Here is a 19,301-nt window from a genome sequence, read left to right as displayed (position 1 = left end):
GGTGTGACACACACCGTCGGGGGGTGGGGGGAGAGGGGGACGGTCACACACACACCGTCGGGGGGGTGGGGGAGAGAGGGACGGTGTGACACACACCGTCGGGGGGTGGGGGAGAGGGGGGACGGTCTCACACACACACCGTCGGGGGGTGGGGGAGAGAGGGACGGTGTGACACACACCGTCGGGGGGTGGGGGAGAGGGGGGACGGTCTCACACACACACCGTCGGGGGGTGGGGGGAGAGAGGGACGGTGTGACACACACACACCGTCGGGGGGTGGGGGAGAGGGGGACGGTCACACACACCGTCGGAGGGTGGGGGAGAGAGGGACGGTGTGACACATACACCGTCGGGGGGTGGGGGAGAGGGGGAACGGTGTGACGACACACACACCGTCGGGGGGGTGGGGGAGAGGGGGACGGTCACACACACACACCGTCGGGGGGTGGGGGAGAGGGGGACGGTCACACACACACCGTCGGGGGGTGGGGGGGCGCCGAGCGATCTCACCTGGCAGCGAGGAGATGAACTCGTGGACCTGTTGCACCGTCCAGAGGGCCGGATTCCCGGTCACCAGCCCCACGCCGGCTCCCCCCCAGCTCGGAGCCTCCCGCCCCCCTGGGCGGGGTCGCCTCCTCGTAGCCGCTGAGGTCGGAGGCCCGGCCCGACTCCTCCAGGCCCTGCCAGCGGGTAAGAGACGGGGAGGGAGGGGTGAGAGAGGTCAGATCACACAGCCACTGGGCCCGTGCCCTCCCGTATCCCTCTGAACCTTTTCTATCCGTGTCCCTGTCCGAGTGTCGTTAATGTACCCGCCTCGACCACTTCCTCCGGCAGCTCCTTCCACAGACGGACCACCCGTATCCCTCTAAACCTTTCGTATCCGTGTCCCTGTCCGAGTGTCGTTAATGTACCCGCCTCGACCACTTCCTCCGGCAACTCCTTCCACAGACGGACCACCCGTATCTCTCTGAACCTTTCCTATCCGTGTCCCTGTCCGAGTGTCGTTAATGTACCTGCCTCGACCACTTCCTCCAGCAGCTCCTTCCACAGACGGACCACCCGTATCCCTCTAAACCTTTCCTCTCCGTGTCCCTGTCCGAGTGTCGTTAATGTACCCGCCTCGACCACTTCCTCCGGCAGCTCCTTGCACAGATGGACCACCCGTATCCCTCTAAACCTTTCCTATCCGTGTCCCTGTCCGAGTGTCATTAATGTACCCGCCTCGACCACTTCCTCCGGCAGCTCCTTCCACAGACGGACCACCCGTATCCCTCTAAACCTTTCCTATCCGCGTCCCTGTCCGAGTGTCGTTAATGTACCCGCCTCGACCACTTCCTCCGGCAGCTCCTTCACAGACGGACCACCCGTACCCCTCTGAACCTTTCCTGTCCGTGTCCCTGTCCGAGTGTCGTTAATGTACCCGCCTCGACCACTTCCTCAGCAGCTCCTTCCACAGACGGACCACCCGTATCCCTCTAAACCTTTCCTTTCCCTGTCCCTGTCCGAGTGTCATTAATGTACCTGCCTCGACCACTTCCTCCGGCAGCTCCTTCCACAGACGGACCACCCGTATCCCTCTGAACCTTTCCTGTCCGTGTCCCTGTCCGAGTGTCGTTAATGTACCCGCCTCGACCACTTCCTCCGGCAGCTCCTTCCACAGACGGACCACCCGTATCCCTCTAAACCTTTCCTATCCGTGTCCCTGTCCGAGTGTCGTTAATGTACCCGCCTCGACCACTTCCTCTGGCAGCTCCTTCCACAGACGGACCACCCGTATCCCTCTAAACCTTTCCTATCCGTGTCCCTGACCAAGTGTCGTTAATGTACCCGCCTCGACCACTTCCTCCGGCAGCTCCTTCCACAGACGGACCACCCGTATCCCTCTAAACCTTTCCTATCCGCGTCCCTGTCCGAGTGTCGTTAATGTACCCGCCTCGACCACTTCCTCCGGCAGCTCCTTCCACAGACAGACCACCCTCTGGGGGAAACAGTTGCCCCTCGGGTCCCTATTAAATCTCTCTCCCCCCTCACCTTAACCCTCTGGTTCTCGATTCCCCGACCCTGGGGAAAAGGACTGTTCACACTCACCCTATCTGTGCCCCTGGTGGTTTTATACCCCTCTGGAAGGTCACCTCTACTCTCCGGGGAATGCCCGCCCTCCCTCCGTAATCAACTCCAGTGATATCTGAGTCTGACCTCACACGTTACCTTGGCGAGCCTCTTGTGCAGGGGCGGCCGGAGAACCTCGCCGCTCTCCCTTCGGGACGATCTCCGGGCCAGGCGAGTCACTGCCTCCTTGGGCATGGGGTCCACACGCTCGACAGGTGAAACGTCGTACACCTTTCCGACAGCTGACGTTGTACCTGCGGGACCGGGTACAGTCAGACCAGAGGAGAACACATGGACCGAGGAGACAGGCGGGTCTGGGTCGGGCGGGGGTCCGGGTGGGACATTGAGATGGGCGGGGTCGGAGTCGGGAGGGGTCGGAGTCGGGCCGGGAGACGGCGGGGAACGGGTTGGGCCGGGAGACGGGCGGGGTCGGAGTCGGGCCGGGAGATGGGCGGGGTCCGGGTCGGGCCGGGAGACGGGCGGGGTCCGGGTCGGACGGGAGGCGGGCGTGGAATCGTGGAACGGAAGATATATTCCGATGGGAAGACGGAGAGTAAACCGACAGAGCCAGGGAGAGGATCACCGAGCTTGGCCCCTGAACCCTGACCCCTCACCTCTTGGCACAGGCCATGGAGCAGAAGCGCTTTGACCTCTTGAACTTGTCCGCCGGTTCCAGGCACCTGCAGAACTCACACCGGAGCATCTCCCTCCGACCTCCGACCCTGGAACACAGGGTCACCGTCAGTGGCATCAGTGTCAGGGGTCATGGGGGGGTTAAGCGGTCGGGGGCGTGGGTCAGGGAGCCTTTGGAAGGTGGTTGAGAGGGAAATTCGGGGTGTGGTTCAGGTGGAGGAGGGAGCGAGGGAGGGAGTGGAGGGAGAGAGACTTCACCAGAAATCAAATCTCACTTTAGTCTCACAAATCTCCTCGGGTACTAAGGAGGTGGCCCTGGAAATTGTGGATGCATTGGTATCATTCTCCAATGTTCTTTAGATTCAAGATCAGTTCCTGAAGATTGGAGACTGGCTAATGTTATCCCAGATTTTAATAAAGGAGGAAGGGAGAAAACAGAGAACTATCGACCTGTCAGCCTGACATCGGTGGTGGGGAAGATGCTAGAGTCCATTATTAAGGATGAAATAGTGGCATATCTCGATAGCAGTGATAGGATTGGGCCGAGCCAGCATGGATTTACCAAGGGCAAATCATGCTTGACTAATCTGTTGGAGTTTTTCGAGGATGTAACCAGGAAGTTAGACAAGGGAGATCCAGCGGATATAGTGCACCTCGATTTTCAGAAGGAATTTGATAAGGTCCACATAGGAGATTGGTGGGTAAAATCAGAGCTCATGGCATTGGGGGGAAGATATTGACATGGATAGAAAACTGGTTGGCAGATAGAAAGCAAAGGGTAACGGTGAATGGGTGTTTCTCGGAATGGCAGGTGGTGACTAGTGGGGTGCCACAGGGCTCGGTATTGGGACCACAGCTCTTTACCATTTACGTCAACGATTTAGATGAAGGCATTGAGAATAACAGCAGCAAGTTTGCTGACGATACTAAGCTGGGTGGCAGTGTGACATGTGATGAGGATGTTAGGAGAATTCAGGGTGACTTGGATAGGCTGGGTGAGTGGGCTGATACGTGGCAGATGGCGTTTAATGTGAATAAGTGTGAGGTTATCCACTTTGGGAGTAAGAACAGGAAGGCAGATTATTATCTGAACAGTGCAGAGTTGGGTAAGGAGAAATACAAAGAGATCTCGGAGTCCTTGTTCATCAGTCACTGAAGGTGAATGAGCAAGTGCAGCAGGCAGTGAAGAAGGCTAATGGAATGGTGGCCTTTATTACAAAGGGAATTGAGTACAAGAGCAAGGAAATCCTTTTGCATTTGTACAGAGCCCTGGTGAGACCACACCTGGAGTATTGTGTACAGTTTTGGTCTCCAGGGTTAAGGAAGGACATCCTGGCTGTAGAGGAAGTGCAGCATAGATTCACCAGGTTAATTCCTGGGATGTTCCGGACTGTCTTACGCAGAGAGGTCCAGAGAGACTGGCTTGTACACGCTGGGATTAAGGAGATTGAGAGGGGATCTGATTGCAACATAAGATTATTAAGGGATTGGGCAAGATAGAGGCAGGAAATATGTTCCAGATGCTGGGAGAGTCCAGTACCAGAGGGCATGGTTTGAGATAAGGGGTAGGTCATTTAGGACAGAGTTAAGGGGGAAACTTCTTCTCCCAGAGAGTTGTGGAGGTGTGGAATGCACTGCCTCGGAAGGCAGTGGAGGCCAATTCTCTGGATGCTTTCAAGAAGGAGCTAGGTAGGTATCTTATGGATAGGGGAATCAAGGGATATGGGGACAAGGCAGGAACCGGGTATTGATAGTAGATGATCAGCCATGATCTCAGAATGGCGGTACAGGCTGGAAGGGCCGAATGGTCTACTTCTGCACGTATTGTCTATTTAACCAATCCCCCTCTCACACCAGAACCCCGTCCCCCGTTCCTGTCAAGCCCGAGTGGGACCTAGGCTCCAGCTCCCTCAGACCCACCGGGACCCTCCTCCCAGTCCCTTTAAACCCACCGGGACCCCGTCTCCCCTCTCCCGTTAAACCCACCGGGACCCCACCTCCTAGTCCCTTTAAACCCACCGGGACCCCGTCTCCCCTCTCCCGTTAAACCCACCGGGACCCCGTCTCCCCTCTCCCGTTAAAACCCACCGGGACCCCGTCTCCCCTCTCCCGTTAAACCCACCGGGACCCCACCTCCCAGTCCCTTTAAACCCACCGGGACCCCGTCTCCCTCTCCCGTTAAACCCACCGGGACCCCGACTCCCCTCTCCCGTTAAACCCACCGGGACCCTGTCTCCCCTCTCCCGTTAAACCCACCGGGACCCCGTCTCCCCTCTCCCGTTAAGGCCACCAGGACCCCATCTCCCCTCAAAGGGGTTTGGGAGGGGATGGTGGGGGGTAAACGTGTTCCTGACTGCTGGACGATCTCTGGGTCAGGGTGAGAGAGGGGAGAGTGGTTTGGGAGGGGATGGTGGGGGGTAAACGTATTCCTGACTGCTGGACGATCTCTGGGTCAGGGTGAGAGAGGGAGAGGGGTTTCGGAGGGGACGGTGGGGGTAAACACGTTCCTGACTGCTGGACGATCTCTGGGTCAGGGTGAGAGAGGGGAGAGGGGTTTGGGAGGGGACGGTGGGGGGTAAACGTATACCTGACTGCTGGACGATCTCTGGGTCAGGGTGAGAGAGGGGAGAGGGGTTTGGGAGGGGATGGTGGGGGGTAAACGTATACCTGACTGCTGGACGATCTCTGGGTCAGGGTGAGAGAGGGGAGAGGGGTTTGGGAGGGGACGGTGGGGGTAAACGTGTTCCTGACTGCTGGACGATCTCTGGGTCAGGGTGAGAGAGGGGAGAGGGGTTTGGGAGGGGATGGTGGGGGGTAAACGTATACCTGACTGCTGGACGATCTCTGGGTCAGGGTGAGAGAGGGGAGAGGGGTTTGGGAGGGGACGGTGGGGGTAAACGTATACCTGACTGCTGGACGATCTCTGGGTCAGGCTGAGAGAGGGGAGAGGGGTTTGGGAGGGAACGGTGGGGGTAAACACATTCCTGACTGCTGGACGATCTCTGGGTCAGGGTGAGAGAGGGGAGAGGGGTTTGGGAGGGGACGGTGGGGGTAAACACGTTCCTGACTGCTGGACGATCTCTGGGTCAGGGTGAGAGAGGGGAGAGGGGTTTCGGAGGGGACGGTGGGGGTAAACACGTTCCTGACTGCTGGACGATCTCTGGGTCAGGGTGAGAGAGGGGAGAGGGGTTTGGGAGGGGACGGTGGGGGGTAAACGTATACCTGACTGCTGGACGATCTCTGGGTCAGGGTGAGAGAGGGGAGAGGGGTTTGGGAGGGGACGGTGGGGGTAAACACGTTCCTGACTGCTGGACGATCTCTGGGTCAGGGTGAGAGAGGGGAGAGGGGTTTGGGAGGGGACGGTGGGGGTAAACACGTTCCTGACTGCTGGACGATCTCTGGGTCAGGGTTAGGGAGGGGAGAGGGGTTTGGGAGGGGACGGTGGGGGGTAAACACGTTCCTGACTGCTGGACGATCTCTGGGTCAGGGTGAGAGAGGGGAGAGGGGTTTGGGAGGGGACGGTGGGGGTAAACACGTTCCTGACTGCTGGACGATCTCTGGGTCAGGGTGAGGGAGGGGAGAGGGGTTTGGGAGGGAACGGTGGGGGGGTAAACACGTACCTGGCGGCTGGACATTCTCTGTTTCGGGGTGAGGGGAGCTGATTTGTGTCTCCGGTTGGAGAACCGGGGGCTCCTGCGTTTTCTGCTTGGCATTTCCCTGGTCACGGGCTGAGTCAACCTAGCGGAGAGAGTGGAGAGGCAAAGGGATCAGACTATAACATTAACGTATCCAACCCTGGGAGTGTGTGATGGGACGGTGTGGAGGGAGATTCACTCTGTGTCTGACCCCGGGAGTGTGCGATGGGACGGTCTGGAGGGAGATTCACTCTGTGTCTGACCCCAGGAGTGTGTGATGGGACGGTGTGGAGGGAGATTCACTCTGTTTCTGACCCCGGGAGTGTGTGATGGGACGGTGTGGAGGGAGATTCACTCTGTGTCCGACCCCGGGAGTGTGTGATGGGACGGTGTGGAGGGAGATTCACTCTGTGTCTGACCCCGGGAGTGTGTGATGGGACGGTGTGGAAGGAGATTCACTCTGTGTCTGACCCCGGGAGTGTGTGATGGGACGGTGTGGAGGGAGATTCACTCTGTGTCTGACCCCGGGAGTGTGTGATGGGACGGTGTGGAGGGAGATTCACTCTGTGTCTGACCCCGGGAGTGTGTGATGGGACGGTCTGGAGGGAGATTCACTCTGTGTCTGACCCCGGGAGTGTGTGATGGGACGGTGTGGATGGAGATTCACACTGTGTCTGACCCCGGGAGTGTGTGATGGGACGGTGCGGAGGGAGATTCACTCTGTGTCTGACCCCGGGAGTGTGTGAGGGGACGGTGTGGAGGGAGATTCACTCTGTGTCTGACCCCGGGAGTGTGTGATGTGACGGTGTGGAGGGAGATTCAGTGTGTGTCTGACCCCGGGAGTGTGTGATGGGACGGTGTGGAGGGAGATTCACTCTGTGTCTGACCCCGGGAGTGTGTGATGGGACGGTGTGGAGGGAGATTCACTCTGTGTCTGACCCCAGGAGTGTGTGATGGGACGGTGTGGAGGGAGATTCACTCTGTGTCTGACCCCAGGAGTGTGTGATGGGACGGTGTGGAGGGAGATTCACTCTGTGTCTGACCCCGGGAGTGTGTGATGGGACGGTGTGGATGGAGATTCACACTGTGTCTGACCCCGGGAGTGTGTGATGGGACGGTGCGGAGGGAGATTCACTCTGTGTCTGACCCCGGGAGTGTGTGAGGGGACGGTGTGGAGGGAGATTCACTCTGTGTCTGACCCCGGGAGTGTGTGATGTGACGGTGTGGAGGGAGATTCAGTGTGTGTCTGACCCCGGGAGTGTGTGATGGGACGGTGTGGAGGGAGATTCACTCTGTGTCTGACCCCGGGAGTGTGTGATGGGACGGTGTGGAGGGAGATTCACTCTGTGTCTGACCCCAGGAGTGTGTGATGGGACGGTGTGGAGGGAGATTCACTCTGTGTCTGACCCCAGGAGTGTGTGATGGGACGGTGTGGAGGGAGATTCACTCTGTGTCTGACCCCGGGAGTGTGTGATGGGACGGTGTGGAGGGAGTTGCACTGTGTGTCTGACCCCGGGAGTGTGTGATGGGACGGTGTGGAGGGAGATTCACTCTGTGTCTGACCCCGGGAGTGTGTGATGGGACGGTGTGGAGGGAGACTCACTCTGTGTCTGACCCCGGGATTGTGTGATGCGACGGTGTGGAGGGAGATTCACTCTGTGTCTGACCCCGGGAGAGTGTGATGGGACGGTGTGGAGGGAGATTCACTCTGTGTCTGACCCCGGGAGTGTGTGATGTGACGGTGTGGAGGGAGATTCACTCTGTATCTGACCCCGGGAGTGTGTGATGGGACGGTGTGGAGGGAGATTCACTCTGTGTCTGACCCCGGGAGTGTGTGATGGGACGGTGCGGAGGGAGATTCTCTCTGTGTCTGACCCCGGGAGTGTGTGGAGGGAGATTCACTCTGTGTCTGACCCCGGGAGTGTGTGATGGGACGGTGCGGAGGGAGATTCACTCTGTGTCTGACCCCGGGAGTGTGTGATGGGACGGTGTGGAGGGAGATTCACTCTGTGTCTGACCCCGGGGGTGTGTGGAGGGAGATTCACTCTGTGTCTGACCCCGGGAGTGTGTGATGGGACGGTGTGGAGGGAGATTCACTCTGTGTCTGACCCCGGGAGTGTGTGATGGGACGGTGTGGAGGGAGATTCACTCTGTGTCTGACCCCGGGAGTGTGTGGAGGGAGATTCACTCTGTGTCTGACCCCGGGAGTGTGTGATGGGACGGTGTGGAGGGAGATTCACTCTGTGTCTGACCCCGGGAGTGTGTGATGGGACGGTGTGGAGGGAGATTCACTCTGTGTCTGACCCCGGGAGTGTGTGATGGGACGGTCTGGAGGGAGATTCACTCTGTGTCTGACCCCGGGAGTGTGTGATGGGACGGTGTGGATGGAGATTCACACTGTGTCTGACCCCGGGAGTGTGTGATGGGACGGTGCGGAGGGAGATTCACTCTGTGTCTGACCCCGGGAGTGTGTGAGGGGACGGTGTGGAGGGAGATTCACTCTGTGTCTGACCCCGGGAGTGTGTGATGTGACGGTGTGGAGGGAGATTCAGTGTGTGTCTGACCCCGGGAGTGTGTGATGGGACGGTGTGGAGGGAGATTCACTCTGTGTCTGACCCCGGGAGTGTGTGATGGGACGGTGTGGAGGGAGATTCACTCTGTGTCTGACCCCAGGAGTGTGTGATGGGACGGTGTGGAGGGAGATTCACTCTGTGTCTGACCCCAGGAGTGTGTGATGGGACGGTGTGGAGGGAGATTCACTCTGTGTCTGACCCCGGGAGTGTGTGATGGGACGGTGTGGAGGGAGTTGCACTGTGTGTCTGACCCCGGGAGTGTGTGATGGGACGGTGTGGAGGGAGATTCACTCTGTGTCTGACCCCGGGAGTGTGTGATGGGACGGTGTGGAGGGAGACTCACTCTGTGTCTGACCCCGGGATTGTGTGATGGGACGGTGTGGAGGGAGATTCACTCTGTGTCTGACCCCGGGAGAGTGTGATGGGACGGTGTGGAGGGAGATTCACTCTGTGTCTGACCCCGGGAGTGTGTGATGTGACGGTGTGGAGGGAGATTCACTCTGTATCTGACCCCGGGAGTGTGTGATGGGACGGTGTGGAGGGAGATTCACTCTGTGTCTGACCCCGGGAGTGTGTGATGGGACGGTGCGGAGGGAGATTCTCTCTGTGTCTGACCCCGGGAGTGTGTGGAGGGAGATTCACTCTGTGTCTGACCCCGGGAGTGTGTGATGGGACGGTGCGGAGGGAGATTCACTCTGTGTCTGACCCCGGGAGTGTGTGATGGGACGGTGTGGAGGGAGATTCACTCTGTGTCTGACCCCGGGAGTGTGTGGAGGGAGATTCACTCTGTGTCTGACCCCGGGAGTGTGTGATGGGACGGTGTGGAGGGAGATTCACTCTGTGCCTGACCCCGGGAGTGTGTGATGGGACGGTGTGGAGGGAGATTCACTCTGTGTCTGACCCCGGGAGTGTGTGGAGGGAGATTCACTCTGTGTCTGACCCCGGGAGTGTGTGATGGGACGGTGCGGAGGGAGATTCACTCAGTGTCTGACCCCGGAAGTGTGTGATGGGACGGTGTGGAGGGAGATTCACACTGTGTTTGACCCCGGGAGAGTGTGATGGGACGGTGTGGAGGGAGATTCACTCTGTGTCTGACCCCGGGAGTGTGTGATCGGACGGTGTGGAGGGAGATTCACTCTGTGTCTGACCCCGGGAGAGTGTGATGGGACGGTGTGGAGGGAGATTCACTCTGTGTCTGACCCCGGGAGTGTGTGATGGAATGGTGTGGAGGGAGATTCACTCTGTGTCTGACCCCGGGAGAGTGGGACGGGACGGTGTGGAGGGAGATTCACTCTGTGTCTGACCCCGGGAGTGTGTGATGGGACGGTGTGGAGGGAGAATCACTCTGTGTCTGACCCCGGGAGTGTGTGATGGGACGGTGTGGAGGGAGATTCACTCTGTGTCTGACCCCGGGAGTGTGTGATGGGACGGTGTGGAGGGTGGTTCATTCTGTGTCTGACCACGGGAGAGTGTGATGGGACGGTGTGGAGGGAGATTCACTCTGTGTCTGACCCCGGGAGTGTGTGATGGGACGGTGTGGAGGGAGATTCACTCTGTGTCTGACCCCGGGAGTGTGTGATGGGACGGTGTGGAGGGAGATTCACTCTGTGTCTGACCCCGGGAGTGTGTGATGGGACGGTGTGGAGGGAGATTCACTCTGTGTCTGACCCCGGGAGAGTGTGATGGGACGGTGTGGAGGGAGATTCACTCTGTGTCTGACCCCGGGAGTGTGTGATGGGACGGTGTGGAGGGAGATTCACTCTGTCTCCGACCCCGGGAGTGTGTGATGGGACAGTGGGGAGGGAGATTCACTCTGTGTCTGACCCCGGGAGTGTGTGATGGGACGGTGTGGAGGGAGATTCACTCTGTGTCTGACCCCGGGAGTGTGTGATGGGACGGTGTGGAGGGAGATTCACTCTGTGTCTGACCCCGGGAGTGTGTGATGGGACGGTGTGGAGGGAGATTCACTCTGTGTCTGACCCCGGGAGTGTGTGATGGGACGGTGTGGAGGGAGATTCACTCTGTGTCTGACCCCGGGAGTGTGTGATGGGACGGTGTGGAGGGAGATTCTCTCTGTGTCTGACCCCGGGAGTGTGTGATGGGACGGTGTGGAGGGAGATTCACTCTGTCTCCGACCCCGGGAGTGTGTGATGGGACAGTGGGGAGGGAGATTCACTCTGTGTCTGACCCCGGGAGTGTGTGATGGGACGGTGTGGAGGGAGATTCACTCTGTGTCTGACCCCGGGAGTGTGTGATGGGACGCTGTGGAGGGAGATTCACTCTGTGTCTGACCCCGGGAGTGTGATGGGACGGTGTGGAGGGAGATTCACTCTGTGTCTGACCCCGGGAGTGTGTGATGGGACGGTGTGGAGGGAGATTCACTCTGTGTCTGACCCCGGGAGTGTGTGATGGGACGGTGTGGAGGGAGATTCACTCTGTGTCTGACCCCGGGAGTGTGTGATGGGACGGTGTGGAGGGAGATTCACTCTGTGTCTGACCCCGGGAGTGTGTGATGGGACGGTGTGGAGGGAGATTCACTCTGTGTCTGACCCCGGGAGTGCGTGATGGGACGGTGTGGAGGGAGATTCACTCTGTGTCTGACCCCGGGAGAGTGTGATGGGACGGGACATTATTTACTCACCGGGAAGGGTTCGGCTCCCTCCTGTATGACGAACCCTTCAATGACGTGGGTGAGAATGTGAGGCTTGACGATGGCCTGGGGCGGTTTGCTGTCTCCCACGTGACGATTCACCTTCAGGAGGCTGTTGACGGAGGTGAGGACTGGTGGCCCTGAGTGAATCGAATCCGTCTTGCCTGCAGAGGACACGGAGATGGTGGTCTCGACCTCGTCCTGCAGCAGTCTCTTCTCCCACCTTCTCCCTTCCACTTCCCGAGGATAATCCCAGGAAGGTTAACAGTGGGGGTGAAACCTATTGCATATTGAAAGGCCTACAGAAGAGGTTGTTTCCTGTAGTGAGAGAATCTACGACCAGAGGACACGGATAGAGTGGATGTGGAGAGGATGTTTCCTATAGTTGGGGAGTCTAGGACCAGAGGACACAGATAGAGTGGATGTGGAGAGGATGTTTCCTGTAGTGAGAGAATCTACGACCAGAGGACACGGATAGAGTGGATGTGGAGAGGATGTTTCCTATAGTTGGGGAGTCTAGGACCAGAGGACACAGATAGAGTGGATGTGGAGAGGATGTTTCCTATAGTGGGGGAGTCTAGGACCAGAGGACACAGATAGAGTGGATGTGGAGAGGATGTTTCCTATAGTGGAGGAGTCTAGGACCAGAGGACACAGATAGAGTGGATGTGGAGAGGATGTTTCCTATAGTTGGGGAGTCTAGGACCAGAGGACACAGATAGAGTGGATGTGGAGAGGATGTTTCCTGTAGTGGGGGAGTCTAGGACCAGAGGACACAGATAGAGTGGATGTGGAGAGGATGTTTCCTATAGTGGGGGAGTCTAGGACCAGAGGACACAGATAGAGTGGATGTGGAGAGGATGTTTCCTGTAGTGGGGGAGTCTAGGACCAGAGGACACAGATAGAGTGGATGTGGAGAGGATGTTTCCTGTAGTGGGGGAGTCTAGGACCAGAGGACACAGATAGAGTGGATGTGGAGAGGATGTTTCCTATAGTGGGGGAGTCTAGGACCAGAGGACACAAATAGAGTGGATGTGGAGAGGATGTTTCCTGTAGTGGGGGAGTCTAGGACCAGAGTTCACAGCCTCAGAATAGATGGACGTCCATTTAGAAAAGAGATGAGGTGGAATTTCTTTCGCCAGAGGCTGGTGAATCAGTGGAATTTGCTGCCACAGACAGATGGAGGTGAAGCCCTGGGGTATATTTAAAGCAGAAGTTGATAAGTTCTTGATCACTGAGGGTGTCCAAGGTTACAGGGAGAAGGCAGGGGGACAGAATGGCAGAGCAGATATGATGCGCCGATATGTTAAAAAAATCTGTTCAAAAATAATCAATATTGATCATTTGTTTATTGTGAAGTTTAGTCGACAAAAGCTGACGTGTGCAGCAGGCCTGTGAATGTGAGACTAATCACGGGACAATATACCATGACTCATTAACCTGACAGGTGGAGTGGCGGACTATTATTTAGGTGGGGAGAGAATTCAAAACGCAGAGATGCAAAGGGACTTGTGCAGGATACCCTAAAGGTTGACCTCCAGGTTGAGTCGGTGGTGAAGAAGGCGAATGAGACGTTGGCATTCATTTCTAGAGGAATAGAGTACAGGAGCAGGGATGCGATGTTGAGGCTCTGTGAGGCCCTCGTGAGACCACACTTGGGGTACCGTGTGCAGTTTTGGGCTCCTTTTTGTGGAAAGGATGTGCTGACATTGAAGAGGGTTCAGAGAAGATTCGTGGGGCGCGTGGGGTCCTTCACAATACTGCCAGCGCATAGTGTAAACGTCTGTAATTCCAGGAATGAAAGGGTTACCGTACGAGGACCGTCCGGCAGCTCTTGGGCTGCATTCCCTGGAGTTCAGGAGAATGAGGGCGGGATCCCAGCAAGTGGCCCCACAGGCCGAGAGCGGCTCTGCATCCTATGTTGGGGTCCGAGGTCTCAGCTCCCCGGAAGCGGCTCCGCGGGCCGAGACGGCGGTTCAGAAGGCCGAGGGCTTCTGTTAGTCGGGGCATCGAGTTCAAAAGTCAGGAGGTGACGTTGGAACGGCGGGGCCCCGTCCGGAGAATCGCACCCGGCCCTAGCCGCCCCTCTGCAGGAAGGGTGTCGGGGCTTCGGGGAGGGGGCAGAAGAGGGTCACCGGGATCCTGCCCGGTTCGGAGGGCCCGTGCTCTCACGGGAGGCCGGGGAAACTTGGGCTGTTTCCTCCGGAGCGACGGAGGCCGAGGGGAGATCGGAGAGAGGTTTACAAGATTGTGGGAGGCACAGACAGAGCGGGCAGAGAGTATCTGTTCCCCGGGGGTTGAAATCTCTAACACTGGGGGGGGGGGGGGGGGGGGGCAGGTATTGAAGGTGCGGTGGGGGGATGTGAGGGGTAAGTTTTTTTTACCCAGAGAGTGGTGGGTGTCTGGAAACGCTCTGCCTGGGGTGTGGGGAGGCAAACACATTGGAGGCTTTTGAGGGACGTTTGGAGGGGCACAGGGATGTGAGGAAGGTGGAGGGGTGTCGACAGGGTGTAGGTGGGGGGGTGGAATCAGAGTTCGGGAGTTTCAGATTTGATTTTCAGCTGGGACGGCACAGCATTGTGGGCCGAATGGCCGGTTCCTGGGCTGAACTCATCTATGATGATGATCACTCCCTCCCCGCTCACTCCCTGACCCCTCCCCCTCATCTCCCTACCCCCTCCCCTCACCTTCCTCTCCCCACCCCCTCCCCTCACCCCCGTCTCCCTCCCCCCGCCCGTCATGGACCTGCAGACGACTGTTTGAGATCCTGGCCGCTGCTGAGGTTCGGACTCAGCTCCGGCGGTCCCAGGTTTGGGAATTCCACCTCCTCCTCCTCGTCCTCCGCCTTCCGTTTCACGGCCGACTTCAGCTGGCAAGGGAACGAGCACGGAGAAGTTACTCACCCGACCCCTGACCTCCGCCCCCCTCCCCGAACTTCGGTCTCTTCACCCTTGCTGATGCTGTCTGGATTAGAGACGGTGCAGAGGAGATTCACCGGGACGCTGTCTGGATCAGAGAGGGTGCAGAGGAGATTCACCGGGACTCTGCCTGGATTAGAGAGGGTGCAGAGGAGATTCACCGGGACGCTGTCTGGATTAGAGAGGGTGCAGAGGAGATTCACCGGGACGCTGTCTGGATTAGAGAGGGTGCAGAGGAGATTCACCGGGACGCTGCCTGGATCAGAGAGGGTGCAGAGGAGATTCACCGGGACGCTGCCTGGATTAGGGAGGGTGCGGAGGAGATTCACCGGGACGCTGTCTGGATTAGAGAGGGTGCAGAGGAGATTCACCAGGACGCTGTCTGGATTACAGAGGGTGCAGAGGAGATTCACCGGGACTCTGCCTGGATTAGGGAGGGTGCGGAGGAGATTCACCGGGACGCTGCCTGGATCAGAGAGGGTGCGGAGGAGATTCACCGGGATGCTGCCTGGATTAGGGAGGGTGCGGAGGAGATTCACCGGGATGCTGTCTGGATTAGGGAGGGTGCAGAGGAGATTCAGCGGGACGCTGTCTGGATGAGAGAGGGTGCAGAGGAGATTCACCGAGACGCTGTCTGGATTAGAGAGGGTGCAGAGGAGATTCACCGGGACGCTGCCTGGATCAGAGAGGGTGCGGAGGATATTCACCGGGATGCTGTCTGGATTAGAGAGGGTGCGGAGGAGATTCACCGGGACGCTGTCTGGATTAGAGAGGGTGCAGAGGAGATTCACCGGGATGCTGCCTGGATTAGAGAGGGTGCAGAGGAGATTCACCGGGACGCTGTCTGGATTAGAGAGGGTGCAGAGGAGATTACCCAGGACGCTACCCAACTCCCCATTCAATGCTGTCCCACTCCCACAGTGGCCACTCTGCTTAAACCCGGCTTGTTTTGAAGAGCCTGCAGTCTCCGCCTCTCCTCACCGAGGCCTCTGGCCTCTGAGCAGTGAATCCTCAATCACGGCCGATCGTCCCACCGTTCCCCACCCTTTCCCTTTTGACCCACGGAGACAGACAGCCGATCCCCAACCTCCCCCCCCGATACTCACCGGGAGGTGGAGCTGGGGACACCCTGGTTCCGGCGGAGGCTGGGCCCAGTCCTGGGCCTGTGGGCTGAGGCCCGACACTGGCGTCTGGGTGGAGGCTGAGCTCTGCAGTACGGGGGCCGGGGAGGAGGAGGGGGCAGGGGTCCCAGACGAGGAGGCCAGCCCTTGCCCCTGCCCAGCCGTCACCACTCCCAGCCCGGAAGCGGGTTTGGTTATGGCCGGTAGTGAGGCTGAGCAGGAGGAGGAGGCGGTGGAGGAGGAGGGGGCCGTGGCCTGGGCTTTCACTGGCAGGGCCTTACCCAAGGCCTGTCGGGGGCAGATCTCGGCTGTGGCCTGCTTCTGGGGCGCGCTGCAGGCCTCGGCCGGGGCCTGCACTTGCTTTGGCGGCTCCAGCTGTGTCTGGGCCTGCTTCGAGGCCTCAGTTTGGGCAGGGGCCTGCTTCAGGGTGGGCTTCTGGGCCTCCGACTGGGCCAGGGCTTCCGGCTGGGCTGGCACCAGTTTCAGGGCTTCGGGCTGGGCCTGGACCTGCTTCAGGCCCTGCTTCTGGCCCTCCGGCGGCGCCTGGGCCTCGGGCTGGGCCGGGGCCTGTTTTAAGGGCTCGGCCTGGACCGCCTTCTGGGCCTCGACCTGCGGCGGGGCCTGCTTCTGGACCGGGGCCTGGCTGAGAGGCTGGACGACCAGGGTCTGAGCGTGGGGGGCCGACGGGGCCTGCGAGAGGTGGAGCTGGGCCAGCTGTGACTGCCGGTGCTGCTGGTGGATGGCCAGGTGCTGCTGCTGGATCACCAGCTTGTTCTGCTGGAGCTGCTGGTGCAGGAGGGTGTGAGGCTGGATCTGGGTGTAGGTGGCGGCTGTGGAGGCAGGAAGGAGAGAAGCCCGTCAGAACCCTCGCCCGTCACGAGCCCGCACTGCCATTGTGACCCCTGACCCTTGACCCCCAGTACCCTGCCCCTTGACCCCCACAACCCCTGACCTTTGACCTCCAGTATCCCTGACCCTTGATCCACAACCCCTGACCCACCACAACCCCTGACCCTTGACCTCCAGTATCCCTGCCCCTTGACCTCCACAACCCCTGACCCTTGACCCCCAGTATCCCTGCCCCTTGATCCACCACAACCACTGACCCTTGACTCCCAGTATCCCTGACCCTTGACTCCCAGTATCCCTGACCCTTGACACCCAGTATCCCTGACCCTTGACACCCAGTATCCCTGACCCTTGACACCCAGTATCCCTGACCCTTGACACCCAGTATCCCTGACCCTTGACACCCAGTATCCCTGACCCTTGACACTCAGTATCCCTGACCCTTGATCCAACACAACCCCGGACCTTGACCCCCAGTATCCCTGCCCCCTGACCCCAGACATCCCAACATGTGACCCCCCCCCCCACCCAGTATCTCTGATCCTTGACACGGCAACAGCCCAGCCCTTGATCCCTCACGTACCCTGATGTCCCTCGATCCCTCTGCCACCGCCACCCACCCCTGCCCATTGAACTACAACCCTCGGCCCACCATGCCCCCCACAAGCCCAACTCTCCTTGCCTCACTGCGCCATCTTGTAGAAACATGTAGAATGACGTAAGTGGGGGAATCTAGAGGCGACGGATGAGGGGAAGGTGGGGAGGGAGGGAGGGGGATGGAGTGTGAAGCTGAAGAAAGCCCTCTCTCTCCCCTCTCGCGACCCAACCCACACACCCCCCCCCCCCCGCCGTTACCGACGGACAGACCTGAGCTGATGAGGGTGTGCCCAGCGGGTGTCAGCGTCCGGGCCAGGTTGATGCCCCCGCCGGGGGTGGACGCGCTGCCTTCCGCCTCTGACTTCTTGGCCCCGGCCTCGCCCTCCCCCTGGGCCTTGGCCGAGGCCGGGGGCTGCCCCGAGGAGCTCTGGGACAGGTTGAGGCTGGACGAGGGGCTGACGGTGAGGGTGGTGGTGGGGGGGGCCTTGGGGGCCGCGGGCAGCTGGAGCTGGGCCTGGGTGCGCACCGCCAGGTTCTGGGCCTGTAGAAAAGCAGAGAGAGAAGAGTGCGTCAGAGGCAAACACAGACGCGTGGCTGGGAGAGGGGGGCAGACAATCAGACAGGTACAGGCACACCGGGGAATGGGAGACGGGCACAGGGACACTGGGGAGTGGGAGACGGGCACAGAGGCACCGGGGAGCGGGAGACGGGCACAGGGGCACCGGGGAACGGGAGACGGGCACAGGGACACCGGGGAACGGGAGACGGGCACAGGGGCACTGGGGAGTGGGAGACGGGCACAGGGGCACCGGGGAGCGGGAGACGGGCACAGGGACACCGGGGAACGGGAGACGGGCACAGGGGCACTGGGGAGTGGGAGACGGGCACAGGGGCACCGGGGAGCGGGAGACGGGCACAGAGGCACCGGGGGAGCGGGAGACGGGCACAGTGGCACCGGGGAGTGGGAGACGGGCACAGGGGCACCGGGGAGTGGGAGACGGGCACATGGACACCGGGGAACGGGAGACGGGCACAGGGGCACCGGGGAGTGGGAGACGGGCACAGGGCCACCGGGGAACGGGAGACGGGCACAGGGACACCGGGGAGTGGGAGACGGGCACAGGGGCACTGGGGAGCGGGAGTCGGGCACAGGGGCACCGGGGAGTGGGAGACGGGCACAGGGGCACCGGGGAGTGGGAGACGGGCACAGGGGCACCGGGGAGTGGGAGACGGGCACAGGGACACCGGGGAGTGGGAGACGGGCACAGGGGCACCAGGGAGTTGGAGACAGGCACAGGGACACCGGGGAGTGGGAGACGGGCACAGGGGAACGGGAGATGGGCACAGGGACACCGGGGAACGGGAGACGGGCACAGGGACACGGGGGAGTGGGAGACGGGCACAGGGACACCGGGAAGTGGGAGTCGGGCACAGGGGCACCGGGGAACGGGAGTCGGGCACAGGGGCACCGGGGAACGGGAGTCGGGCACAGGGGCACCGGGGAACGGGAGTCAGGCACAGGTGCACCGGGGAACGGGAGTCGGGCACAGGTGCACCGGGGAACGGGAGTCGGGCACAGGTGCACCGGGGAACGGGAGTCGGGCACAGGTGCACCGGGGAGCGGGAGACAGGCACAGGGACACCGGGGAACGGGAGTCGGGCACAGTGGCACCGGGGAGTGGGAGACGGGCACAGGGGCACCGCGGAGTTGGAGACGGGCACAGGGACACCGGGGAGTGGGAGACGGGCACAGGGACACCGGGGAGTGGGAGACGGGCACAGGGGCACCGCGGAGTTGGAGACGGGCACAGGGACACCGGGGAGTGGGAGACGGGCACAGGGACACCGGGGAGTGGGAGACGGGCACAGGGGCACCGCGGAGTTGGAGACGGGCACAGGGACACCGGGGAGTGGGAGACGGGCACAGGGACACCGGGGAGTGGGAGACGGGCACAGGGACACCGGGGAGTGGGAGACGGGCACAGGGGCACCGGGGAGCGGGAGACAGGCACAGGGGCACCGGGGAGCGGGAGACGGGGAGAGGCACCGGGGAGCGGGAGATGGGCACAGGGGCACCGGGGAGTGGGAGACGGGCACAGGGGCACCGGGGAGTGGGAGACGGGCACAGGGGAGTGGGAGATGGGCACAGGGACACCGGGGAGTGGGAGATGGGCACAGGGACACCGGGGAGTGGGAGTCGGGCACAGGGGCACCGG

The 19,301-nt window shown here is 60.4% G+C and overlaps 1 protein-coding gene across 1 annotated transcript in view; it reads right to left on the bottom strand.

The window, feature by feature from the left end:
• Positions 1 to 510: 510 nt before the first annotated feature.
• Positions 511 to 19,301, bottom strand: part of LOC132386939 (polyhomeotic-like protein 1) — a gene marked incomplete at its 3' end in the record, with an annotated part of 61,990 nt that continues 43,199 nt past the window's right edge. The window contains exons 7-14 of the mRNA XM_059959291.1: positions 17,356 to 17,626; positions 15,625 to 16,469; positions 14,346 to 14,469; positions 11,592 to 11,764; positions 6,363 to 6,480; positions 2,724 to 2,831; positions 2,209 to 2,363; positions 511 to 680 (exon numbers count right to left, since the gene is read on the bottom strand). Coding sequence (XP_059815274.1) covers positions 511 to 680; positions 2,209 to 2,363; positions 2,724 to 2,831; positions 6,363 to 6,480; positions 11,592 to 11,764; positions 14,346 to 14,469; positions 15,625 to 16,469; positions 17,356 to 17,626 — 1,964 coding nt within the window. The remainder of the gene's footprint in view (positions 681 to 2,208; positions 2,364 to 2,723; positions 2,832 to 6,362; positions 6,481 to 11,591; positions 11,765 to 14,345; positions 14,470 to 15,624; positions 16,470 to 17,355; positions 17,627 to 19,301) is intronic.

The sequence above is a fragment of the Hypanus sabinus genome, unplaced genomic scaffold (assembly GCF_030144855.1).
Source record: "Hypanus sabinus isolate sHypSab1 unplaced genomic scaffold, sHypSab1.hap1 scaffold_1401, whole genome shotgun sequence".
NCBI lineage: Eukaryota > Metazoa > Chordata > Chondrichthyes > Myliobatiformes > Dasyatidae > Hypanus > Hypanus sabinus.
Note: the sequence above shows the minus strand (reverse complement) of the source record. Positions and strands in the feature narration are given on the sequence as shown.